The sequence below is a fragment of the Panthera tigris genome, chromosome A1, assembly GCF_018350195.1.
Source record: "Panthera tigris isolate Pti1 chromosome A1, P.tigris_Pti1_mat1.1, whole genome shotgun sequence".
NCBI classification, from domain to species: Eukaryota; Metazoa; Chordata; class Mammalia; order Carnivora; family Felidae; genus Panthera; species Panthera tigris.
In genome coordinates this window covers 203,476,236-203,502,696 of record NC_056660.1, presented here as the reverse complement: position 1 = coordinate 203,502,696, position 26,461 = coordinate 203,476,236, and the positions used below count along the sequence as shown (strand labels likewise).

Here is a 26,461-nt window from a genome sequence, read left to right as displayed (position 1 = left end):
CTTGGATAAATACCTAGTAGTACAATTGCTGGGTCATAGGGTAGTTCTATTTTTAGTTTTTTTAGGAACCTCCATACTGTTTTTCAGAGTGGCTGCACCAGCTTGCATTCCCACCAGCAGTGCAAAAGAGATCCTCTTTCTGGCATCCTCACCAACACCTGTTGTTGCCCGAGTTGTTAATGTTAGCCTTACTAACATTAAGGTGGTATCTCATTGTGGTTTTGGTCTGTGTTTCCCTGATGATGAGTGATGTTGAGCATTTTTTCATGTGTCGGTTGGCCATCTGGCTGTCTTCTTTGGAGAAGTGTCTATTCATGTCTTTTGCCCATTTGTTCACCGGATTATTTATCTTTTGGGTGTTGAGTTTGATAAGTTCTTTATAGACTTTGGATAGTAACCCTTTAACTGATATGTCATTTGCAAATATTTTCTCCCATTCTGTCGGTTGCCTTTTTAGTTTTGCTGATTGTTTTCTTTGCTGTGTGGAAGCTTTTTATTTGATGAGGTCCCAGTAGTTCATTTTTGCTTTTGTTTCCCTTGCCTCTGGAGACATGTTGAGTAGGAAGTTGCTGCGGCCAAGATCAAGGAGGTTTTTGCCTGCTTTCTCCCCAAGGATTTTGATGGCTTCCTGTCTTACATTGAGGTCTTTCATCCATTTTGAGTTTATTTTTGTGTATGGTGTAAGAAAGTGGTCCAGGTTCATTCTTCTGCATGTCGCTGTCCAGTTTTCCCAGCACAATGTTGCTGAAGAGACTGTCTTTATTCCATTCGATGTTCTTTCCTGCTTTGTCAAAGATGAGTTTGTGGGTCCATTTCTGGGTTCTTTATTCTGTTCCATTGATCTGAGTGTCTGTTCTTGTGCCAGTACCATACTGTCTTGATGATTACAGCTTTGTAGTATAGCTTGAAGTCTGGGATTGTGATGCCTCCTGCTTTGGTTTTCTTTTTCAAGATTGCTTTGGCTATTCGGGGTCTTTTCTTGTTCCATACAAATTTTAGGATTATTTGTTCTAGCTCTGTGAAGAATGCTAGTGTTATTTTGATAGGGAAAGACTTTCTTTATGTAAGACATTGTGCTCCATGCTGAGGGAGAGAGGAGGGGAGCAGGGAATACAGATGAATTAAACCCAGTGCCCACTTTCATGGCGATAAGACATTTTGGAAAAAAGCACAAAGCACAGTAGGGATTCAGAAAGTGATTATTTCTTACTAGAAGATGCAGGAGAAAAAGTCATGAAGATATTCACGCTGGACAGTATTTCTTATCACTGAGGATGCCATAGACTTTTTCCCTCCAGTAACATTATCCTCTGTTTCTGCACCTTCAGAATGAGCTGTTGGGCCTGGAGGCTAATACCTGATTAGAAATACCCAGAAAATAAGCTTGGAGAAAAATTAGCCTTTGTCATGGCTAATGACAAATGGCACAGAAAAAAGGAGTGGGAACAACCAATATAGGAAAAATTGTAAAGAACATTGTTCTTTGAATCAATGTAAGAATTTTTGAAAACTGATATTAATAGGAAATCTTTATCATCATTAATGCCATATCATTATTTTAAAAGTCTGGCTTTAAAGCAATTTAAGGCAACATGCATATGTCCTAAACATCAAGAAACAGAAAAATAGTTTTGCTAAAACTATTTACAGGCTGTGAGCGCTTTTCTAAAGTGTAGATTGAGGAGTGTGTGTGTACATTTTCTCCTTACTAAATCATCTATAATCAAGCATTTACTACTGACAGTCATAACTGAAATTTGTACAGTGCTTTTTTTTTCTTTTTAGATCAATGCTTACAAGGCAGTTTCACATTCATTATAAATCCTGTACAGTACATTGGCGTAGGCTAATAAATTTTCTTATTCTCTGTTCTTAGGGTGAATCAGCACCTGCCAAACTTTTGAGACAGCTCACGGCTTAGAGGAAGCCTCATCTAAATAAAGGCCGGCTAAAGTGACATTGCAGGGATTTAATCCTTCTCTGGCAGCCCGTGTGACCAGAAGGCTGATTTGCAAGTTTCCACTCTCCTAGGGTCCAGATCACTGGGTCTCGGGGGCCCTGAGGCTGGCCAGCAGGAGAAGTGCAAAATGAAGGAGGTCAGAAGGGAACGCCAGCAGCAGGGACCCGGGGGCCTCCACGGGGCTCTTATACACCACAATGAAAGATTCTCCGGCCATCAAAGGAAATAGCAAACTGGAGGCTTTGTCTTGGGACGCAGCCACCTTCCACAGAGCATCAGACTGCATGGTGGGCCAGAAAGTTCCTGGAGCCTGAGCCGGAGAGTGGTTATGGTAACTGGATGTGCGGGCCTATACAGTGAGAGCTGGGAAGTGCCACGTGAGGGAAGGTGGGAAATGTCTTGAGTGAGGTGGGTGGCTCCTGGCCTGGCTGGGCAGACTCTGCTGGCCCGTGTGCCTCTGCCCCCCTCAGACCAAGAAGGGGTCTGCTCATCAAGGAGCCTACCCGGATCTGCAGGCCAGCTGTCACAGACACGGGGCTCTGGCAGGCCCTAACTCCCATCTCCCATCCCCCGGGCCCTTGGCACTGCTCCCCGAGCCTGCCTTCGATTGGTGCCCTTGGCCGAGACGGAGATGTGAGCCTGGGGTGGACGATGACTGCAGTGTACGTGAATGGAGGCGGCCTGGTAACCCCCCACTATGCCAGGTGGGAGCGGCGGGATAGCGTGGAAAGTGGCTGTCAGACGGAGTGCAGCAAGGAGGATGAGGAGGGGCAGCCCCGCCAGCTGACACCCTTCGAGAAGCTGACCCAGGACATGTCCCAAGATGAGAAGGTGGTGAGAGAGATCACGCTGGGGAAACGTATTGGCTTCTACAGAATCCGAGGGGAAATTGGAAGTGGGAACTTTTCCCAAGTCAAGCTCGGGATTCACTCCCTAACTAAAGGTAGGATCTGACCTTCCTGGACTGTCTCCTGTGGTATCAGGACCTAGTGTGGGGACAGGGTTAGGAGGCCAGAGCCAGGGAAGCAGGTGAAGCGACATTCCGGTGGCCCTGCTGGGCGCAAGCCCTGTGCCACACGCCTTCCACTGTTACCTCAGTTGGTTTCCACAGTAATGGTGTGAGGTCAGGATTTGTATTTCCATTTGGAGATATGGAAACTAAGATCCAAAGAAGTCAAATGTGGTTTTTGGCAGTTCAATCTCAGAGGATTTTGACTCTAAAACCTCTCCCACCGTACCGTGTGGATGAGCTCACTCAACGTTGAGGGGACTGTGTCCAGTCAGGCCATGGAGAAGTGGGGTGGGGTAGGGCTTGGTTCCCAGGCAACTCATATTCCAAGTCCTTATTTATCACTTCTGTTTGTGTTTGTGTGTCAATGCAAATGGCACAGGAGGCCTCCCAGGTCACCACTGCCAGTAGCTAGCAGGGTTCAGTCTCCCCTCCTCACCTGAGGCTGCTACTTCTGTTATCTCTGGGGGAAAGGCTTTTGATCTCAGGACCTTCTCTGCTTCAGTCTACTCTGTTCTCGTTGTTGCTTGGCTCCTTGCCGTCTAGCAAAGACCCATGTTTCCTTGGATCCAGACACTCAGGACCCCAGACCAGCAGTGCCCACGACTCTGGCTTCAAGGAAGAACTCTACGGAGAGCCCAGCAGCCCTTTGTTGGCCCAGCCCAGTGTGGACTCTCCCCCATGCCACGTGTAACTTAGCCGAAGCCTAGGGATTATCATAAGGGAGTTGTAAGGCAGGAAAATAACATTTGTGACTTGATATAATTTACCAACTTCCTAAAGCCCATGGACTCTATCCTGTTCCTGAGAGTACTGTACTGACATCTTCTCACCATAGGCCCAGCCTGCTACCCTATCTCCAGTGTCACTCTTCTCTCATATTAGAGTTGACTCTTATTTTCTTCTCTGCTCCAACCTTCAATTCCATCTCTATGTTTGGCCCCTATATAAAAGTCACCCCTGCCCCCCAACACATATACACACATGTGCACACATGCATAGTCCCAAGTCACTGGAGCTCCAAGTCTCCTGCCGTCTTGCTCAGAGCCCAAGCATCTGGGTTCACATCCTCACATCTCGGCTACTCACCTTGCTTCCCTGGGTAAATGACAGTACTTCAGCAGACAGTGACAGTGCTGACTTTATCCACAAAAGTAGGTCTAGTGCTGTAACTCGAATCTAATTGGGACATGTGTTGCTTTTCAGTGGTCTGGAGCAAGAATGAGAGACAAAGGGGACACAGGGAGACGAGGGGCCAGAAACTGGGAGAGAAGACATGATTAGGAAGGGGAGAAGAGAAGTTGGGTAAAGGCAAAACAGGGGAGGAACTCAGAAAGGGGAGCATGTCCAGCGCATCAGAAAGGCCACGGGGCAAAGGCTGAGCAAAGGCTACCAGATGTGGCCAACTTGGAGCTTTTTCCTGGGTGTGAGTTCAGGTGTTAGATTCCAGTGGTGAGGAAGCAGCGTGGGGCAGTGGAAAGAACAGGGATTCAGAATCAGATGAATTTGTTTCAGGTCCTGGTTCAGTCCCTTCCTAGGCACTTACTCTTTGGTCCCTAGTTGCCTCAGCCATAAAATAGAGATAATGATTCTTACCTTAGAATTGTTGGGAAAATTAGAAAAAACATATACAAAGTATATGGCACATAGTAGCCACTCAATAAAGGGTAGCTATCATTGGTGCAACTCGATTTTTTTACTTAAATAAACTTACTTCAGAAGGAAATGTAATGTTATTTAAATAATGAAAAACCAACGTCACTTGCTGTGAATAGAAGGTAATGGCAAAAACAGATATGATGCAAACAAATTTAAAAGATTTATTTTTTATTTATGTATTTGCCCAGCTTTATTGAGACATAATTGGCATATAACATTGGGTAGGTTTAAAATATGCACCACAGTGATTTTATTATGTCTGTATATATTGAAAAATGATTACCTCAGTAAGGTTATTTAAAACATCTGTCACCGGGGTGCCTGGGTGGCTCAGTCGGTTGAGCGGCCGACTTCGGCTCAGGTCATGATCTCGCGGTCCGTGGGTTCGAGCCCCGCGTCGGGCTCTGTGCTGACAGCTCAGAGCCTGGAGCCTGTTTCGGATTCTGTGTCTCCCTCTCTCTGACCCTCCCCCGTTCATGCTCTGTCTCTCTCTGTCTCAAAAATAAATAAACGTTAAAAAAAAATTAAAAAAAATAAAATAAAATAAAACATCTGTCACCTCACATAGTTAGGATTTTTTTGTGTATGGTGAGAACTTTTAAAATTTAGTCTCTTAGGAACTTCCACAAAGTTTTAAAGGAAAACCGCCAAGTAACAAAAAAGTAAAACATTCCAAAAACCAATCTGAGACTTTCTCTTTGCCTTAATTAGGAGAATTCAAGAATAACTGAAGCAGGAATAGTGTTTTTATGCTGTGCATCAGTGCCATTTAAGGCGGTTTCCACGCACAAAAATCATTTTGCGCCCCGTGAGTGTTACCGGCTCCACTTTGGGAAACACGGACCTCATCTAGCCCTCCCGCGTGTCCCAGAAGTGACACGGGTTCTTCCTGCAGTCTGCTTTCTGCCGGCCCTTCTCCCTGTTCAGACGGTGCCTAAGAGAGAGCCGTGTCATTAAGTAGCAGAAGGGCATGGAGTGAATATTGTGGAAAGACACTGGCTTTGGAATCAGTGAGACCTGGGTGGGATTATTATTCTTTTTACTTCTGTGTGACCCAGAACAAGTTACTTTATCATTCTGTGCAATTTTTTTAATGTTTACCTATTTATTTTAAGGTGGCAGGGAGCATGAGCCAGGGAGAGGCAGAGAGAGAGGGAGAGAGAGAATCCCAAGCAGGCTTCTCGCTGTCAGTGCAGAGCCCGATGTGGGGCTCAGTCTCACAAACCGTGAGATCATGACCTGAACCCAAGTCGTGTGGGACACTTAACTGACCGAGCCACCCTGGCACCCCTGCGCCTCAATTTCTTCATGAGTAAAATTTAAAAATCTAACACACTGAATATCTACCATGTGCCTAGACAGAGCCACACTAACCATTCATCAAATGCTATTATTAGTCTGATTTTTCAAAAAAGTCTCTGTTCTTTAGGCCTGCCGAGTCACACATAGCTGGGTTCGTGGAACAGAAGCCTACTCAGATTAGCTCGTGTGTATGAGGGGAATTCTGTGGGCCCACAGCAGGGAAGCAGAGCCGGGTCTCAAGATATCACACTCTCCATCTCTTCTTTCTCTGGGGCTCGCGGTTGCTCATTTCTGCGTCCCTTGATGAAAGTCTTGCCTCTCTATACTTCCTTCTGCAGAGTGGCTTTCTCTGCGTGATTATCGGAAGACGCACGGCCACGAATGGTTGTTGCCAGTTCCACGTCTACACGATGTCCCAGCTTTATTACCCATCTCCATACCACCAGTTTCATTCTATGACAGCTCGAATTTTGAGGAGAGAGAATGTGACTGCTCACCCGCCAACCGATGACAGGCCGCCACTGAGTTCAAGGGCACGCCTGCATCGGGTCAGTGGCAGCCTCTAGGGCCACAGGTCCCACGGCTCTCTCAGCAGAGCCTGAGGTCCAAAGTAGTGTCTCTGAGAGGGGAGAGTAGAGAGCACAGCAAATCAACGGACACATCCGCCGTAGAGCCGATAAGCAGCTAAGCACAGAAATCAGCGCAAGCCCTTAGCAAGCAAGCGTCTAAGTCTGCAGACAGGCTGTTAAGTAAGGAGGGCAGAAGAAGATGCATGACAGCAACAACTGGCATTTACATGGTGACTTCCTGCTCAAGTGCCGAAGGCTTCTCGTCTGTTGTATTACAAAATTAACTGAATTCTAGTTCCTTGAGTTTCAGAGAACACAGCATTTTTCTGCTGTGCAAGTTGGGTGCCTCAGTGGCCTCACTGACATGCTCTCCTCAGTGCTGACCCACCACAGAGTAGCCCTGTTGTCAAAGGTTCAGTGTCACCCTCTGGCTATGGGACATATGTGCAAAAGAGGGGGACGGAGGCCAAAAGCACAGGGGGTGGAAAAATCAGTTCAACAAGCAAGTTTGAACAACAGAAAACGTAATGGCAGGTAATTGAGCGACAGAAAAGGAAATCCTGGGCCTCACTGGTAGGCCCATCCTGTAACGGGCTCGTCCTGGCTCCGCGCCCCGCCTCTCTTGGGTTCTGCCTTTAGTGGGCCTCCGGTCAGGAAGGAGCAGGAAGGTGAGCATAAAGGGAGCTGAGAGGTTGGGCGGGGGAGCAGGGGGAGCCCCCAGATGCAACGACAGGGAAGGCTCAGGAAAGAGGAGGGTGGTTCAGGTCCTGGGAAGTGGAGTCTCAGGGACCCGAAGAACTGGCCTGAGGAAAGGAGGAGGGACATTTGGCCACCCTGAGCTGACTGGAAAGGAAAGAGAGAAGTAACGTTCCTTCCAAATCTTTACCTCTGAGAGAGGAAGGAGATTTACCAGCAATTGGCTTAGAAAGGTTCGCTGGGAATCTCAAACAGCTGTCCCATTGCCCAGCCACATCAGATTGTACAATGTGGACAGTGATTGTGTAAGTATGGTCCCCATCAAAGCCAGCTGGCCTGGAATTGTCATCAGGCTTTCTAGGCAATGGGGACAGCCTGGACAAGACAATGGAGGAGATTCCCAGGAAAGCAGAGAGTTTCAGTGCCGGGGGAGGGCGGGGGGTGGGGCAGCTCCTAGGACAGTCGTTTTCAAAGGGCACCAGCTGTTTTGGATCTCTAGAAGGAAGGCTCCAGTGGAGGCCCCTGTTGGCTGGAGTTTATTTTTATAGCTAACAGCTTAGATTCCCTTGGGCCTTGCAAGCTGATAGGGCAGAGCTATGAGTCCCCTTTTAAGCTGATTAGAAATTTCTCAAAAGAGATGATGCACTCAGCCTCTGAATATTTTATGTTCCATCTGTTGTCACAAACAAAAGTAAATGAGGCCACGGGTACCTGTCCCTTTCTCTGTTGCTGCCCTTCCTGACCTCTTCTTCCCTGGTCTTCCTGTGTATTACTCTAGTCTCATGTTTCTAGAACCCTTTCTTCTTCTCTCTCAATTTACTTATTCATCAGTTTATTCATGCCCCCTCACCTTCCTTTTTAAAAATATAATAAACACTCCCGTACCGATATTTTGTTCTGGGCCTTACAGAGTCGAGTACAATGTGGTGGTAGCCTATTAGGAACTCACAGTAGGTACTGGAGATGGGATATGACTGGAAGGTGTGGCCGCAGAGTAAGGTAAATGGGTGTGTTCAGCTGTGCTCAAGGGGAGCAGGAAAGGGTCATTGACCGGGACAGGCTTGCAGTAGGCCTAGAGGTTTATGAAGCGCATGGAGGTATGAGCTAGTGAGGGGAGTATTTGGAAATTTAAAAGGAATTCGGCAAGGGGGATGCAGAAGGTGACACAGGCAGGGACTAGATCATGGAGAGTCTTCCTGTGCATTTGGGTTTTGTCATTTAGGTATTGGGGAGCCACCGAAGAGCTTTAAGCAAGCAATTAATACAAAGTGATTAATATGATCAACTTTCAGTGAGGAAAGCAAATTGAAGTTGGGGCATGACAAGAGTCAGGGAAGTCAGAAAAAGTATTAGTCTAATAGTCCAGATGAATGATGATGTCCATCTCAACTAAAGAAGTGACAGGAAGGATGGAGAGAAGGAGATGCATTTGAGAAATATTTCAGAATATTGGAAAACCCTGTGGTCAGTTGCATGGGTGACAGCAGGAAGGGAGAAGAGGTATTGAAAGTGATGCCCAGGGTCCCATTTATTTAGCAACTCAGAAGTGGGTAGTGACTATAGAAAAAGAAGCAGATTTGAGAGGGAAGATTTGGAAGCACTGATTTGGGGGAACATGAAGGTCATGGAGTCTAACGGCCACCCTGGAGCCTGAGGGAAAGTAGGAACGGGAAATAAAGATTTGGGGCTTAACACATCCAGGGGGTAGCGAAAATCTTGGGTGTTCTGGTTACAGGCTCCTTGGTGTCATTGTATCATTTTGATCCTTAGAATTTCCCCACATGGGTTATAAATAGTAAACATTCAACTAAACATTCAACGAATATTTGGTAACTTAAGTTAGTATAAAATGCCTCATGAGAACCCAGTGGGGGCAGGGAAGAGATTTTAGAGGGAGCAAGGCATGGCAGTACTCTCTGGTAAGTCCTCTCTGTTGTCACCTCCTGGCGGACAGGACTGGGGACTAACTCAGTCTAGAGTAAAGCTTCATAGAGAAGGCTCATGGATTTTAAACAAATGATACCTCCTCTTGAACACATTCATTAAAACAGCAATTAAAGCTTGTTTTCTTATTTTAAAAACGGTTTAAAGCGGCTTTGGTGAATCCATCCTAAATAGGTCCAATATTGGAAATACTGTAACCAAAAAATGCTCATTGTGGGTGTTATTTATCATGCAAAAGACTAGAAATCCCTTATGTGATCCAATGATATAAGAATTGCCAGGTAAATGAGAGCATATACACTGGATAGAAGGTTACACAGCCATTAAAAATCAGGATTAATGAAGAGTCTACAGTAACGTGGAAGGTGCACAGAACAGAACAGTCAATGAAAAAGCAAAGTGCCAAACTGAGTTTACTCTGTGACGATATTCCTCACCCTGGGTTCTTGTGAGGTTAGATCAGAGCCTTCATTCCACAAATATTTGTTCAGCACCTGCTGTGTAACAGGTGCTCTTCTTGGGACTGGGAATACAGCAGGGAACACAACAGACACCAGTATGTGCTATGAAGCTTACGTTCTACTGGGGAGAGACAGACAAAAATAAGTCAGGAAAATATTCATTATGTTACATAGTGGTGAGTGATAAGAAGGAAATCAAGCAAAGGGGATAGGGAACAGAGAAGGTCACATTTTAGATACGTTGGCAGGGACAGCCTTCCTGAGGGGGTGATCCCTGACCTGAAAGAAGGTCACCGCCCACAGATGTGGGGGAGAAGTGGTCATGCGGAGGGGGTAGCAAGCCTAAGGAGGGGGTGTGACTGTAGTACTCCAGGAACGGCCAGAGGGATGAGGCCATGGGACAGCAGTGACCAGATCATGTGGGGTCATTATGTCATAGGAAGGACTCCGGCTTTTCCTCTGAGTGAAACTGGAGCCAAGCATGGAAGTGACACGATCTGGCTTATGCTTTAATAGGATCACCCTGGCTGCTCTGTTGAAAATAGACTGCGAGGGGTCAAAGGCAGAAAAGGAGAGATCAGGTAGGTGTCTGTGCCAGTTATCCAGGCAAGAGATTAGTGGTGGCTTGGAGCAGGAAGTTAGCGGTGGAATGCTGAGAAGCGGCTGGATTCTGGCTGTATCTAGTAGGGATCTGCTGACAGATTCAAAGTGGGGTGTAAGAGAAGAGTGAAATCCTCAAAGGTTTTGGTCCTGACAAGTGTAAGAATAGAGTTTCCGTTTACTGAAACTGGGGAGACTGTAGGAGGAGCACGTCTGGGGGTGGGGGGAGGAGACCCAGAGTACGGAACATGTTGTGTCGTACGTCCTTTTACACATCCATTACGCATACGTGTCGGGGCCTCACCCACGTCTCCAGGCACCTTACCACCTCGGTGCATGCAAGCCTAACCTTCACATGCCAGTCTCGCTATCTCTCTGCCTCTGGACTTTCTCTGGGTTCTGGAGCCTGCTCTTCCCGCAGGCATGGGAGGCCAGAAGGAGAGGGGAATTTACATCCCCCAGGAGTGGCCAAAAACCAGTTACTGGCAGTAGTTGATCCATAAATACGCCAGCTCTTCTTGTGATATCAAGGCACAGTAACTCAGCAGGATGACCGATAACTTGCTTAGTAACACATCATTTACTGGCCGTCTTTCCTTTCCCATCTCGGTTTTTCATTCTTCTATCTGTATTTCCTGGTGTTATCTCCTTCGTAAACTACTTGCACCTGCATCCCTGCCTCGGACTCTGCTTCAGGCAGAATCCAAACTAAGACAACTAAGTGGAGAGGTCATGCAGGCAGACATGCTTCTGCATCTGGAATCACCAAGGAAATGGTTGTAGGGAGGGAGTCCAAGGACTGTGCCTCCAGGTAGCCAACACTCAGAGGCTACCGAGATGAAAAGGACACAGCAAAAGAGGCTCAGAAGTAGAAGAGGCAGGAGAAAAGACACATACCATGTGCATTCACTAATATGTGGAATCTAAAAAACAAAACCAACAGACAGACTCTTAAATATAGAGAATAAACTGGTGATTACCGGAGGCAAGGAGGGTGGGGGGAGGATGGGTGAAATAGACAAAGGGGATTAAGAGGCACAAGCTTCCAGTTATAAAATAAATAAGTCACGGAAATGGAAAGCACAGCACAGGCGATATAGTCAATAATAGTGCAATAACGTTGCATGGTGATGGGTGGGGAGTACTTACCGAGGTGAGCGTTATGTGCAGAACTTGAATCACTATATGGTACACCAGAAACTAATATACCATCGTATGTCAGCTATGCTTCAATAATAATAAAAAAAAAACACACAAGAAAGAGGGAAGAGAAATGCCATAGAAACCAAGTGATAAAGGTGTTTCAAGGAGAAGGGATAAAGCCTAAGAAATAACAATTGGTCTTAGCAAATTGGGGGTCATTGCTGACCCCGAGAGGCCTCCAAAGTAAGGTGCACATTCCCTAGGGGATGCCCAATATGATCACTGGATAAGGGAAGGCAATATTAGAATTTCCGGGGGCACCTGGGTGGCTCAGTCAGTTCAGCGGCTCACTCTTAATTTTGGCTCAGGTCATGGCCTCTCAGTTCGTGGGTTCAGGCTCCACACTGGGCTCTGTGTTGACAGCTCGGAGTCTGCTTGGGATTCTCTCTCTCCCTCTCTCTCTCTCTGCCCTTCCCCCGTGCTCTCTCTCTCTCTCTCTCAAAACAAATAAATAAACTTGGAAAAAAGAATTTCCATTTATATTTATTTGTCACGATATCTTTTGAATTTCCATGATTATATATACATTTAAAATGTGTATATTAGTACACGTATATTATATATATATACATATATACATATATATGTGTGTATGTATATATGTGTGTGTATATATATATATATACACAGAGAGGGCCACATTTATTTGAGATAAGTTGGCAGAGACAGCCTTCCTGAGGGGGTGATCACTGATCTGAAAGAAATAAGGTTGCTGCCCACAGATGTGGGGGGGAAGCGGTCATGCAGAGAGGGTAGCAAGCCTAAGGAGGGAGTGTAGTACTGTAGTTCCTGTAGTAGTCCAGGAATGGCCAGAGGGATGAGGCCAGGGGACAGCAGCCACCAGATCATGTGGGGTCATTATGTCATAGGAAGGACTCTGGCTTTTCCTCTGAGTGAAACCGGAGTAGTGCTCAAAAATATTTCATGGATAAAGAAAGCCAACCCAAAGTTGTGTGGACCAATACCCCAAGGTATCAGGGCCTTTCCTGCGTCAAGATCTTCTTTCCTATACATCCCTACCACTAGAACCTTCCCTCATTGCCTCTCCACTACATTCTTCTAGCTGACACTTAGTCAGATTCCAGGGAAAGCACAGCCTCTTGCTTTTCACCCACATCACCTCCCTCACCTTTACCCTGCAAGCCTGCTGTGCCTAGCATCTTCCACCTGCCTCTCCAGATCCACTCTCCGCCCCCCATTCTGCTCTCTGCCCCAGACTGTGTTATGTCTCTGTAGTTCTCTGGGTTCCAGTCGGCTTTGGTCTCTTGCAGGGGATCAAAGGAACGAGAGGGAGGGCCTGATACCTATTCTCCCAGCCCCTGGCTCTGTGTCTGTAAAGACGATCTTAGATCCTCTCGTAGCAAATTTTTTACACCACACTCTGTGTTCTGATATCGATTTTCTCCCCTTTTCCCTTTGGTCCTCGAGATATATTCTGCCTGGTTCACTTTAGGTTTAAAAATGTGAATTAGTTGCTGTCACTTAGCGATTGGAACGTTTGCATAAAAATTCAGAGGTCTGGCTTCTCTTGAAAAAAATCAGCTGTGACAACACCGAGTCTCCGTGGCAAACAAGTGTCTGGAGTTGAGTTTGCACCAGGGCATGTCCTCCTCAGGACACCGTGGTCCCCACTGTTCCCTGTTGCTTTATGCAAGCTCGCCACCCTATCACCACCCTGGCCTCTCGAGATATTCAAGTCTGCAAGTCCTAGTTTAAGGAATGTGTTGCCCACTACATGGGACCTGTGTCAGACTCCTGACCAGATTTGGAGAAAGGGGAGGGTTACTCAAGTGTGTCCAGTCTCTCTCCCTCCTGCCAGCACCGGGAGAGTCCTCTCTCTGGGATCTCCCAACCCGCCAACCTGCTCCCAGGCCTATTCTTCTATCCGTTTCCCTCAGTGCAGCCCGAGTACTCATTCAGACACGGAAGTCAGATTATCACTCTCCCGAGAACCGTGGACTGTCTTCCCGCTGTCCCACAGGCAAAGCCTAGGTTTCTTAAGGCAGCCTCCAAAGCCCCGGATTTTCTGATCCCGCGTACCCCACTGGGCTCCCTTCATTCTCTGTGTCCAGCACAGTGGGCTCCCGCTCGAGTCCTCGAGCACACATCGTGTCCCTCTGTCCCTCGCCCGGGCCTGGCACACATGTGATCCCACAGCCACGTGCCTGGCCTCCCTCCTCACCTCTCGGTCACGGCTCAAATGTCCTTTCCCAGGGAGGCCTTTCCATGCTCCACCCGCACCCCTTCCTCACACGTGCTGAACTTGTAATATGGGCTTTTTAAAAGTCTCTGTCCCTTGCTGAGCTGCAGGGACAGTGTCTTCCTCACTGCCTGGCACGTTGTGTCCGTGCTCACGGAACCCTTGTTGAAAGAGTGGATTTGGACACCTCGCTCTCCTTGGAAGAGCAGTTTCTTTCACTTAGTGACAATCCAGGATACTGGAGCCTTTTTCATGTTTTCTATGATCATACATTTATGTTAGGAGACATGGCAATAATCTGATTCGACACCAAGTAGAGGAAACAGGTGGACAGGAGTGAGGCCCGGGGGGATCCAGGGCACAGAGTTTAAGAAAGGCCTCCCTTGGGGCTCCTGGGTGGCTCAGTTGGTTGAGCGTCCGGCTTCGGCTCAGGTCATGATCTCGCAGTTTGTGAGTTCGAGCCCCGCGTCAGGCTCTGTGCTGACAGCTCAGAGCCTGGAGCCTGCTTCGGGTTCTGTGTCTCCCCCTCTCTCTGCCCCTCCCCTGCTCATGCTCTGTGTCTGTCTCTCAATAATAAATAAACTTAAAAAAAATAATAATAATAAAAAAGAAAGGCCTCCCTCTCGCAGCTCCTCTCCTGCCTTATTCTGGTCCAGGCTCTGGGAGGGCAGCCTTTGCCAAGAGCCACTCAAATATAAAATAAAATTAAAAAATGGGGCACCTGGGTGGCTCAGTCAGTTAAACGTCCAGCTCCTGACTTCGGCTCAGGTCATGATCTCATGGTTCATGGGAATGTGTCGGGCTCTGTGCTGTCAATGCAGAGCCTGCTTGGGATTCTCTCTCTCTCCCTCTCCCTCTGCCCCTCCCTTGCTTGCTCTCTCTCTTAAAATAAATAAACTTTAAGAAATAAAAGAAAAACAAAAAATAAAATAAGACTCGAATTGTGCTCAAAGGAGGTTTGTGACAGCAGCCTGACCTCACCGCGACCTGATTCTTGGGTGCCCGCAACGTGGGTGACCACGTGCCTCTGCCTGCCACGCAGCAAAGAGGATATGCACCCTAACAGGAGTTCGGGTCAGGTTCAGGGTCAGGATCAGGGAAGAGCGGCGGTGGGGGCTCTTCTGCAGCTGATCTGCCAGGTTAAAGGATGGGGCTCATCATTCCAGCTGTTAAAATAGCAGCTCTACCTAACAGGCTACCCAAAACCAAGAGTTTCTGCTTCTGGTAAGCAGGTGGAGTGAATCTTATTCCTAAGGACGGAACAGTAGAAAAGACATGACGGGAAGGCAGAAGGCCCGGACGGCTGGTAGTGGCAGTGCATCCCTGGGGCCGATGGCCCACTGAGGTGACACAAAACCCCAAGGGTTCTGCTCCGTTGTGACTTGCCTCCTTCTTCCCTAGTGTTGCCTCCTCTAGAGCAAGCATGACCTCAGAGACCAGAGAACCCTGCCCCTTTCCATTCCAGAAGCCCCAAGGACCTACTTTAATATATAAACAACACTCCTATTTTTAACTAGCGGCATCTATTTTTGCGCCCACAGCCACTGTGCCCAAGTTCTTCAAAGCAGTTGTGAGTCTTCAGGGGCCCTGCAATCCTGTTTTCCCGTTTACTTGCCTGGAAACTTCTTTCTTCCTAATACAAAATGTGGTCCAATTCGAACCAAAAAAAAAAAAAAAAGAATTGTTTTACTTTGGAGTAGATTCACCGTGTTCAAACAGTAACCATTTTTATTATGCAATATATGTTAATTGTCTGATTAATTGTAGGAAAATTAGAGAATACAGATAAGTTAAAAAAAAAATTAACGGAAAACCACCCGCGATCCCCCTATTAATAAAATAAGTATTCTAAACTTTTTGGTGAATAACTTGCCAGACTTTTTTCTATGCAAATGTGTATTTGTATTTTTTTCTCACTTGTTCTGTATTGAACATCACTTCATGTCAATTAATAAAAATCAGCATCATTAATTTGACAGCTGCATGGTGTACCATTATAGAGATGGATGGACCACACTTCATTTTAGCCGTCTCTCTTGCTGGGTGCTGTTCCCAATGTCACCAAAGTCTTCTGACATAGGGAGTCTTGTGCCCATGTCAGATTATTTCTTTAAAGTTAATCAACCAAAGCAAAATGGCTGGCTTAAAACATGCAGCCATGCTTAAGGCTCTCAATACATAACAGTAAACTGCAGTCCAGAGCCATCATACCAGCGAACCCTCCCACCAGCCACACGTCACCCTGCCGGTCAGTCTCGTGCACCCCCTGACCTCTGCACAGACCTCTGTGTGGCCCGTACTCTTACATTATGTGCTTTGTGCTGCCAAAGTCAGATAAAACGTAGCCACGTGGGAAGAGGGAGGAGGGGGAGACAGACAAGGAATCAGCATCTATAGGCCGGTGTGCTGAGATTATTGTAAGGAGAATACACAGAATTGACGTCCTGGGACTGGTTCTGAGGCTAGCCTTGAAGGGTAATCAGGAGTTACCTGAGTACAGAACAGGGAAGCAGTGACGAGCCAAGCAGAGGAAATGATCCAGATGGAGGAAAGGTCCCAGGCATGGATGTTCAGTCCCTTTTCAGGGAACAACAAACAGTTGTGTAACGTTGTGCGTGGGGCTGCGGGGACTGTGGACAGGAACGACGCAGGATGAGGCAGAAGAGGTGGGTTGGGTCTGATGAGGAGGAGCTTTCTGGGCTAAGCAAAGAAGCTTACACTTTACCCAGACAACTAGATAAAGATCATCAAACTGAAACTTCCTTGGAAGACAGGAGTCTTGGAAGTCCGGAAGTCCTAGAAGACAGGAAAACACACAAAAGCTGTGTGTGGAAAACTCACACCGATCCCAGGAATGAGCACTGTTGTGAGCTCAAGGAACTCCCATCTGTCTGTCATCACCACTGACGAGCTCCAGGAGCCTGGGAACAGCCATTTAACCTCTGTGTCCAGTAAAACAAAGGGGCCCATGTGGGTTCCTCACACTTCTAACTATCTATGTACCTGTGAACATGGGCACATCGTCTCTCTCTCTCTTTTTTTTTTTTCCCCCAGAAAAGGTGGCCATTAAGATCCTGGACAAGACCAAGCTGGACCAGAAAACCCAAAGGCTACTGTCCCGTGAAATTTCCAGCATGGAAAAACTGCACCATCCCAATATCATCCGTCTGTATGAAGTGGTGGAGACCCTATCCAAGCTCCACTTGGTGATGGAATATGCAGGGGGTGGGGAACTCTTTGGGAAAATCAGCACTGAAGGGAAACTCTCAGAGCCAGAAAGCAAGCTTATCTTCTCCCAGATTGTGTCTGCCGTGAAGCACATGGTGAGTGGGTGTGAGGGATGGAGTCTTGCCCCCACGCGGCCCACAGTGGGAGCGTGGGCTCCAGTTGGCCACTCTCCAAGCGTCCCCGGAGGCTTCAGTCCTGCAAAAGGCAGACAGTAGTCCCTTCTGTGAGAGTCTAGACGAGATTACACTCTTTGCCCCCATCTCGTCACTGCCAGACAGCTGGCTCCACGCTGCTTCGGGGCCCTGTCTCCCTGCCTCTGTGTCTCTCTGCCCTCTTACCACGTCTCATATTCCAAATCCTCTCCACCCTTCATGATTCTGCTCAGTTTTGTCTCTCTCTGGAATTTTCTTCAATGTCACGTCAGCTCATACAGACCCTTCTTGCCTTTGGTGAATTCCTCCAGCTCTTGCTGCCTCTGTGCTCAGCAGATTAACATTTATTATGTCATTCTTACTTTAGTCCTCTGATCATTTCTTTAGGTAAATGTGGACTCCTAAAACACACACACACACACACACACACACACACACCCCTAGTTCCTCCCAGAACTGGTTCTGCTGTGCCCTCTCCACTGTTGGCTGTTTTGCCCCCACACACTGAGGAGCCTGACACGTGGGCCTGACCACCATCTTTACGGCTCCATTAGTGCAGAAGTCTGGGCTGTCCTCTTTACCTAGTACAGTCTCAGTACAGTTGGCAGGAAAGAGACACTCGTCTGGGGTCTACGTGAGGTGAGAGGCTATTTCTAGTTCGTTCTTCTGACTGGATGCTGTGGAGGCAAGACTGTCATCAAGTGACCTCCTGGACAAATTACTAAGGGAAATTAGTGACCCAGGGACCTGAGATAGGCATTGGGAGGGAGAAGAGAAGGAAAAAGAAGTGAGTGAGAGAGAAAAGCCCAACCGTAATGGGGGTGGGTGCTTCAGATCTTCAGTTCCACCAGGTGTCATTTAAGTGGCCCCATGCTGTGGTGAACTGTCCCAGGGCCAGGCAGTAAGCCAGACCCACATTGAGCAATGGAACAGATGGGCAAAGAGTCTTCCACATCCTACTTGGAAAAGAAATTGGGTGGGAGAGCAGAGGGAACTCAGACTGAGGCCTCTGAAGCTCCATGCCCTGACATTTCTCCCATCTGTCCAGTGGTGAGTCATGGACACAGATCCAGATTCCACTGAGCATGTCCACTCTGGGCCGGGACCTTGCTGAGCACTGCAGATACAGTACCACTGGCCACCCTCACAACAATCTCATGAGGTGGCTCCCGGTATCTCATTTCACAAAGAAGGGAAACACTCATATTACACTGCTGGGATCATTGAACCTAAAATTAACCCAGCCATCAGGCCCCAAAGCCCAGATTCTTACCCCAGGAAGCCCCGCAAAGTCACATTAAACCATCCCAAGAGCCCTCGGGACTAAGTAGGTCGGGGGTCTTCAAGGTTGTCTGTATGGATCCAGAATGTGAGAGTGGGGGTGGGGTACATGCTCGCCACCCACAGTGGGACTTGCTAAAACTTGCTGAATATAGCCTCTTTCCTTCTACTGAATTCTGGAGAGGAGCCCCCACAAAGGAGCAGGGTTGAAAAGTTGGGGAGGGCTCTAAGTCTTGTTGGTGTTGGCTCTAGGCAAGAGTTGCTCAGCCAGAAAAACTCATTCATGGCCTCAAACATGAAGGATTACCATTTCGTTGTGTTTTGGATCATGTAGTTTCAAAAGATCTAAGTTTCATTTCTGGCACTGATACCTGAGTCACAAGTGTCAGACAGACTCCAACCATTGCCCCACGGAAGAAAAGAACCTTTGGTCTGTTTGGGGGATGTGTGGGTGTCACGTTGGCTAAAGGGCATGGCCGGGCGGCCCTCGAGGCTTGCAATCTGAGTTAGGTTGACATCCGCTGAACTGGTTGTTACTCCGTCATCTATCACTTCACTGTTTCAGAGCAACTGACACATTTGCTTCTGTTAGTATTATTCCTTGAAAATGATAGCTTTTCCCTGTGTCTTCTTCCACAGCATGAGAACCAAATTATTCATAGAGACCTGAAAGCAGAAAACGTGTTTTATACCAGTAATACTTGTGTGAAGGTGGGTGATTTTGGATTCAGCACAGTAAGTAAAAAAGGCGACATGCTCAACACTTTCTGCGGGTCGCCTCCCTACGCGGCGCCCGAGCTTTTCCGAGACGAGCATTATGTCGGCATTTATGTGGACATCTGGGCCTTGGGGGTGCTTCTGTACTTCATGGTGACCGGGACCATGCCGTTTCGGGCAGAGACCGTGGCCAAGCTGAAGAAGAGCATCCTGGAGGGCATATACAGCGTGCCTCCGCACGTGTCCGAGCCCTGCCTCCGCCTCATCCGGGGCGTCCTTCAGCCCGTACCCACCGACAGGCACGGCATCGATTCCATCATGAGCAATGAGTGGATGCAAGGGGTGCCGTACCCCACCCCTCTGGAGCCTTTCCAACTGGATCCCAAACATTTGTCCGAAACCAGCACCCTCAAGGAAGAAGAAAACGAGGTCAAAAGCACTTTAGAACACTTGGGTATTACAGAAGAGCACATTCGAAACAACCAAGGGAGAGATGCCCGAAGCTCCATTACAGGGGTCTATCGGATCATTTTACATAGAGTCCAAAGAAAAAAGGCTTTGGAAAGTGTCCCGATAATGATACTACCAGACCCGAAAGAAAGGGACCTGAAGAAAGGGTCCCGTGTCTATAGAGGCATAAGACACACATCTAAGTTTTGTTCAATTTTATAAATTGCGTTAACTGCTGATAATTAACCAAGAGCATTGTTGCTGCTTTTAAATTTTTTCACGGACAACTTGGGTGGAGACATTTTTGTAATTTTTAAATAAATTTAAATTTAAGATCTGCATTTTCCCCCCAGAAAAGCCTAGATTTGCTTTCTTGTTCTTCAACTCTAGCGTTCATTCATTTATTTAATCAAGAAATATTTCTGCCAGGAACTGTTTAAGGTGCCGAGGAAAGAGCGAAGAATGACACAGGCCCGGCCCCTCCCCTCCTGTTCAGGATATTCTAGTGCCGGACAAAGGCAGCGACAAAGACATTTTTTACAGAAAAATGTCAGATAGTGATAGATGCTTTAAAGAGAATGCAAATAGGGTGATGTGATATTAGAGGTTTGCTACCTTGGATGGGACCGTTAGGAGAGGATACTTGGAGTAGATAGTCTGAGATCTGAATAGGAAGCAGCAGTGACCCTTGGAAAGCAGGCCAAGAGCATTCCAGGCAGCTAGGGGTTCAAGACTGGGTTCCTCCCAAACAAAGCCTAGGACAGAGGCTCCATGTAGAATAGTTTCTTTGGGAAATGATCCTGGAGAGGAGAGAGGGGCAGGGGAGAGAAACAGGAAAAGCCAACACACATTGGCCAGAGCTATGGGTGGTCGGCACTCAGTCGTGCAGGACGCTCTGAGGAGCCTTATGGAACACATCTCAGGTGTCTGCCTAGGGCACAAATGGAGAAACATTTACCCATCACCTCCTGTTCACCACTAGTCAAGAGTGGTCCCATGGTGTCACCTGCCCTGCATCCCCAGAATTTGCTGTGTGTAAGTACCCCTGGAGCATGCTTTGGAAGAACATTTGCAGATTATGATGTGTGAGTGCCAGATGAGTTCCTGGTGCTTCCCATGCCATAGTGTCAGAGAAGCCCCGGAGGTGGCCAGGGTCAGGTGACAAGATACGATCAAGTAGGACCTGCATAAGGTTGTTCAAACTTGTATGGAAACAGTCACAGCCTCAGTGGCTGGAGGGAGAAGCGTGGCTGGAAGGATCCGATGGGCACATAGCTGCTACCTGGCACACACACCACCCCAGGCTCTGCCCCGACCCACTCTCTGTTAAATCCAAGTCACTGCTGGCACTCCGTGCAGGAGGATTAGTAGGACAAGTTACAACAGTGGTTCTCAGGTCCGATGCATCAGAATCTCTTGGAGGCTTTGTTAAAACAGACCGTGAGAACCCACCCCCAGAGTTTTGATTCAGCACATCTGGAGCGGGGCCCAAGAACCTGCGTTTCTAATAAGTTCCTAGGTGATGCCGATGCCATTAGGGACCACGCTTTGAAGACTATGGAGCCACAGTCACTACCGCAGCTGGTCCCGAGGCTAGGATTGGATTCATCCCTCCCTCCTCTGTCACCCATTCTAAAGGTCCCTCACCTTTGGCCAGCATTTCAGCTGGCCTAGATTGCTCTAGTATGGTGTAAATCTTTATCATCAAAGATTTGAGACTCTAGGGGTGCCTGGATGGCTAAGTTGGTGGAGCATGTGACTCTCGATCTTGGGGTTGTGAGTTTGAGCCCTACATTTAGTGTAAAGATTCTACAAAATCTTAAAAAAAAAAAAAAGAAAAAAAAAGGATTTGAGCCTTGAGTTGCCTTGCCCTTGTCAGGCCGTGGTTCCTGCAATTGCCTGTTCACTGGTATCATGAGGCCCCAAAGTTAGGCTCCAGTGAACTTCCTGGGTTCCAGACATTCTCCTCTTTATCCCCTTATGATGATCAGAGTGAATAATCTCCACGAGTATGATAGCTCCTCTCTTTGCTTGTCAACTGGCACAGTGACCTCAAAGTGACCATGCGATAGTCATGGATTCCAGTTCACTGGACCTTTACTGGGTCCCCTGGTGAAAGCATCCCCCTGCCCCTGGGAACCCAAACCTCTAATCTAGCTGAACCTGGGTTGTAGGAAAGAGAAGTACAAATTCTGCAAGTGGGTCACTCTCACATCACTGATGTGAGAGAAGGCTATCCTACTTTTACCTGTTGATTCCCAGGCCTATAGTTTTTTGTTGTTTTTTTTATAAAGATTTTCTTAAGTAATCTCTACCCCCAATGTGGGGCTTGAACTTACAACCCTGAGATCAAGAGTCCCATGCTCCACTGACCAAGCCAGCCAGGCACCCCACCAGGCCGGTGTATTTTAACAACAGGGGACACATATCCATCAGCCATGGTTAAAGTGCTTGTACCCAGTCCTGGAGACTGTCAGGATCCAACCTCAACCCTGCAGGATACTGTCCTATAGAGCCAGTGCCTTGGCTGAACCACTACATTGTCCTATTTATGCTGGCTGTTTCAGGTGTTGAGGTTTATAGTGAGATGAGTAGATCCCATGGTCAAGTGCCCATTGCCTTTGCCACGAAAGTCTTTGAGGAAATGCCATGAGAGATACCATGAAAACGGATCAGATATTCTCTGTGTCATAGCATGATTGTGTTAGAGGGTACGCTGCGGGCAGGAAAGGCAAACCTGTATCCTGAGTAGATGTCAATTCCAGTAAGGTCGCTGCTGTGCCATCTGCTTTTATGACTCCATGGATCTGATAGTGACCCAGTGCATGAGGAGATGGCTCCGTTTGCTTTGTCTCTTTGCGTCCCACAATCAGGTGCTTAGTCTCTACTAGGGCCCCGTAACACACCAGGAGCCCAAGCAGTTCTCTTTTGCAGAAAGTGTGGTGTCACTCCAGGACCCTACAGGGCTGTGCTGTAGCCGTCCACTGGGATTGCCGGACCCCCCACAGTATCCCTCACCGTCATGTAATACAGCCAGGGTGGCAATGCAGTTTGCTGCAAAGCCTGAAACTGGATCGTGTGTGTGTGTGTGTGTGTGTGTGTGTGTGAGAGAGAGAGAGAGAGAGAGAGAGAGAGATCTACTGGAAACGGGCAGCCATGACAGAACTGGAAGAATGTACTAAACATAATGTACTTCCAAAACCCAGAGAGTCCTACTAAACCCTGTGCCTCTGCCTCAGCACTAAGGGGTAAAAGATGCAACAAATTGTCCTTTACCTTAGAAGGAATGTGTAGGCCTGCCCCAGGTCATTGGGCCTCTGAATACTTGGTCAATATAACAGGCCCCTGATTCTTCAGGGCGTTTATCACCCACGCTCTGGCACACATAAGTCTCACTAGGGCATCTGAGTTCTTGCCACTTTCTGATGCTAAACCCACCTAGGACGCTGTCACAATACAGTGGGCTAGGGTGATATTCCGCACTGTCAGGATAAAGTCCTTCAGACGATATTGTGACCTGGAGCCGGAGATTGACAATTGCCTGGAGCAAATGAGACCAGCTGCCCGTCCTGCGCATTGTTTTGATCCTCCTTTCTGATGCAAATTGAAAGGAAAGCATTTTCCAAAGTAACAGCTGCCTATCAGTGCCAGAGGCTGCCAGTGAAGATCCTGTGTGGGGGTGACAACAGAGAACAGCCATCATCCTTTCTTATCTGCCTGCTCTCTTCTTAGAAGTCTGATGGATAAGTTAAAGGAGGTTTTGATGGAGCCCATTACCTTTGTGACTTTAAATTTTTTTAGTAGTGAAGCTGAGTTTGGATGGTAATACTGATGGCTGCATTTCCTCGTGTGCTTGTTCGTGATTTACAAACATGGCCTGGGAGAGGGTACAGCCCTGGAGGTTTCCACGTGGCTCTTCCTCCACAGGTCAGTGGTCTAAAAGTATCGATCCCAAGTAGATAGTTGGAGACTGGGGAAGGAACCCCAAGGTGGGACCCACTGTGAGACAGACTTTGGCCAGAACTCCACTCATCACCTGGTTTCTAAAGACGCCCATCCACACTTAGGGTCATAATAGTGTTTAGGATTTCCTGGTATCCAGTTCAGTTTGGACTTTTTAGCCAACAGTCCTTAAAAATTCTGGGCACGTATACCGTATATACTTGTGCCAGCAGGCTTTTCCTCAAGACCTGGCCTCCCAGTCACTGTGCACTGGGTCTATAACTTAGCTCTGGGACCATGATTTTCTCGTGACAGGCTATATCAGCCTCTCCTCACCAGCTTGCCTCTTTTTCTTTCCTTTCTTTTTCTTTTTCTTTTTTTTTTTTTGTTATACAAGTCAGGTAACACTCTAGCCAGCTGTCACTCAGAACTCTGAACTATTAGCCTTTGTCACAAAACAAAGGCTCCTTGATTTTCCCTCCAGCCAACTGTCCATTCTATTATGTCCACCTCACCTCTGACATTTAAGTGATAATACATGACCTCTGTCATTCTGGAATCCCATCATCCCCGCTGATCATAGCACGCCTGGTTCCGTGGCAGCATTTCCCACTGCCAAGGCCTGCTGGCAGTGTGTAGCCATCACTGACCTTTACATAAGTGCTGGTACACCCCTCCCAGAACATTCTTTATTGCCTCAAGTGAAGGTAACGTCCTCCTGGGGAATGTACGTAGATGGTTCTTCAGTCTCACTTAATGAAACCTTTCTAATATTCGTACCTCCCAGAACTTTCTTACCTTTTCCTTAACACTGAGACATCTTTGCCTCATTTACTGCAGGCCGCACTCATGTCCAAACCTCTATAGCCATCCCGGCTGCATGTTAGGACCAGTTTATGTTGTCCTCTCCAAGTCATGGGTAAATGCTCCCAGGATGATTAGCTCTCCCTTATCCCACCTGCTATTCTTCCTCGACCTCCACCCCTGGCCCAATGTCTTCAAGATCCACTCGAACACATTTTGCCCTGGTTCCTGATAATACATATTAGCTTGATTCTGCAATTCCTCCTGTGCCCAAGCTACTTCTTCCCACACAGACGCTGTATTTCTATCCTCAGTCTGTGTGGCAGCTGTTGAGGCCTGACCTGGTTCCGGGTTTGGAGAATAATAAGGGCATTGGAAGATGGTCTCGAGGAGGTCATGCCTCAGCTTGCAGGCATCTGCCTCACCAGAGACATTGGCAGGGGCTCCAGGCAAGGGAGAACAGCTGCTTCTGCCAGTCCTGTGTAAGCAGAATCTTGTTCTCAGCATTTTCAGGTTCATCTACACTGTGGTTACTAACTCAGGCCCCAGTATCCCAATCTCTTCTTACCAAGGCTTGGACTTTGATAAAGAATTGTCAAATTCCTTGTCCACATTCCTTGGTTTGTGGCCCCGGTCCTCCATCTGCAAAGTCAGCGATGTTACATCTCTCTGACCATCTTTCTATAACTCACATCTCCCTCTGATCACAGCCCAGAAAAGTTCTCTGCTTTTAAGGGCCTGCATGGTTAGCGTGGGCCTATCCAGACCACCTAGCATAATCTCCCCAGCTCAAGGTCCTTAATGACATTTGCTTCTGCCAAGTAAGGTAAACATATTCACAAGTTCTAGAGATGTTCATCTTTGGGGATGCGGGGGGAATCATATGCCTACTACAAACAGCAATGGGGTGATTGCCATGACTGGTGAGTAAACCAGCCCTCAACTCCTACCCTGAGGGTCTGCATTATAGGGCTATTCTGGGTATCAATCGTCTTAGCCTGGATTCTAAAAAAAAAAAAAAAAAAAAAGAGAGAAAAGAAAAAAAAAGCCCGAGACAAAAGCTTACATGCAACTCACATATTTGGGAAATGACCCAGGACACAGGAGATGCACAGGAGTAAAACCGAATAGAGGAAAGCCACATAAGGATGCACTGCAAATTGGCCACGGGCCAACTGGTGGTTGATTCTGTAGGATCTTCTGAGGAAACTTCTGGAACGTTTCTCAGAACTGTCTGCCCAAGGGAGAAAAGGAGGAAACATCCGCCAGCCAGGTCCATCATTGGTCAAGGGTGGCCGTGGGAACTTAACTCCTCTGCACTTGGAGCCTGTTGAAATTGTGAGTGCCACGTGAGTTCTGCGGGGACCCCACATCACAGTGAGGCTGAAGCGAAAGGTCTATAGCGGGAATCCAAAGGGAGATGTTATCACATTCTCCGGGGTCCTGGGCAAAGACCGGAGACAGTTGCCACCCTTGTGGCTGGAGTTGAAGGCAAGGCAGAGAGCATCTGAAATGTGTCGAAGGGTTCTGATGCATAGACCAAAGGCTTTAAGGCCTGAAGAATAAACCTGGCACATTTTGAGGAAGGGAGAAGACAGGGTAGATGGAAACATTGTAAATCTTGGTGAGTGTGGTACTGAGTTGAAGTAGGCAGAGAACAGATCCTCTAGGAGTTTGCAAGCCTGAATAAGGAATTTGATAGAGTGAAATGTAAGCACATTTGCAGTAAGCACATATGCAGTCTAGGCAGCCTTCAGGGAGGAAGCAACTCTTGCCCTAAAGATCGAGAGTTTTGCTAAGGTGGGTTGGAGGTGCTTGCTTAATAGCATCTGAAAGACATGGAGGCACAGGGATGCTTTTGTAAAATCAGTCTAACAAAACTTTAATTTTTCCTTTTTTTTAAAATTTTTTTTAACGTTTATTCATTTTTTGAGAGACAGAGCATGAGTGGGGGAGGGGCAGAGAGAGAGGTAGACACAGAATCCGAAGCAGGCTCCAGGCTCTGAACTGACAGCACAGAGCCCGACGCGGGGCTCGAACTCACAAACCGTGAGATCATGACCTGAGCTAGTCAGACCCTTAACCGACTGAGCCCCCCAGGCGCCCCTCATTTCTTTTTTTTTTTTTTTTTTTTTACTATAGAGGCTTGCACAATGATGAAACATGGGCAAAGAAAAGATGAATTCCTTTTTACTTCTAAACATTTAAAATAAAAATGCATTATTATTATTATAAGCCAGAACTCTGATGATCTATAAACTTCTTGAGGATTGCTATTCATAAT

At 47.4% G+C, this 26,461-nt stretch overlaps 1 protein-coding gene across 4 annotated transcripts in view; it reads left to right on the top strand.

The window, feature by feature from the left end:
* NIM1K (NIM1 serine/threonine protein kinase) overlaps positions 1 to 19,723 on the top strand; it is a 63,500-nt gene extending 43,777 nt beyond the window's left edge. For all 4 annotated transcript variants that reach the window (XM_042995336.1, XM_042995315.1, XM_042995330.1 and 1 more), the window contains 3 exons: positions 1,877 to 2,903; positions 16,658 to 16,926; positions 18,904 to 19,723. In XM_042995336.1, coding sequence (XP_042851270.1) covers positions 2,612 to 2,903; positions 16,658 to 16,926; positions 18,904 to 19,653 — 1,311 coding nt within the window. In that variant the 5' untranslated portion in view covers positions 1,877 to 2,611 and the 3' untranslated portion in view covers positions 19,654 to 19,723. The remainder of the gene's footprint in view (positions 1 to 1,876; positions 2,904 to 16,657; positions 16,927 to 18,903) is intronic.
* Positions 19,724 to 26,461: the final 6,738 nt, after the last annotated feature.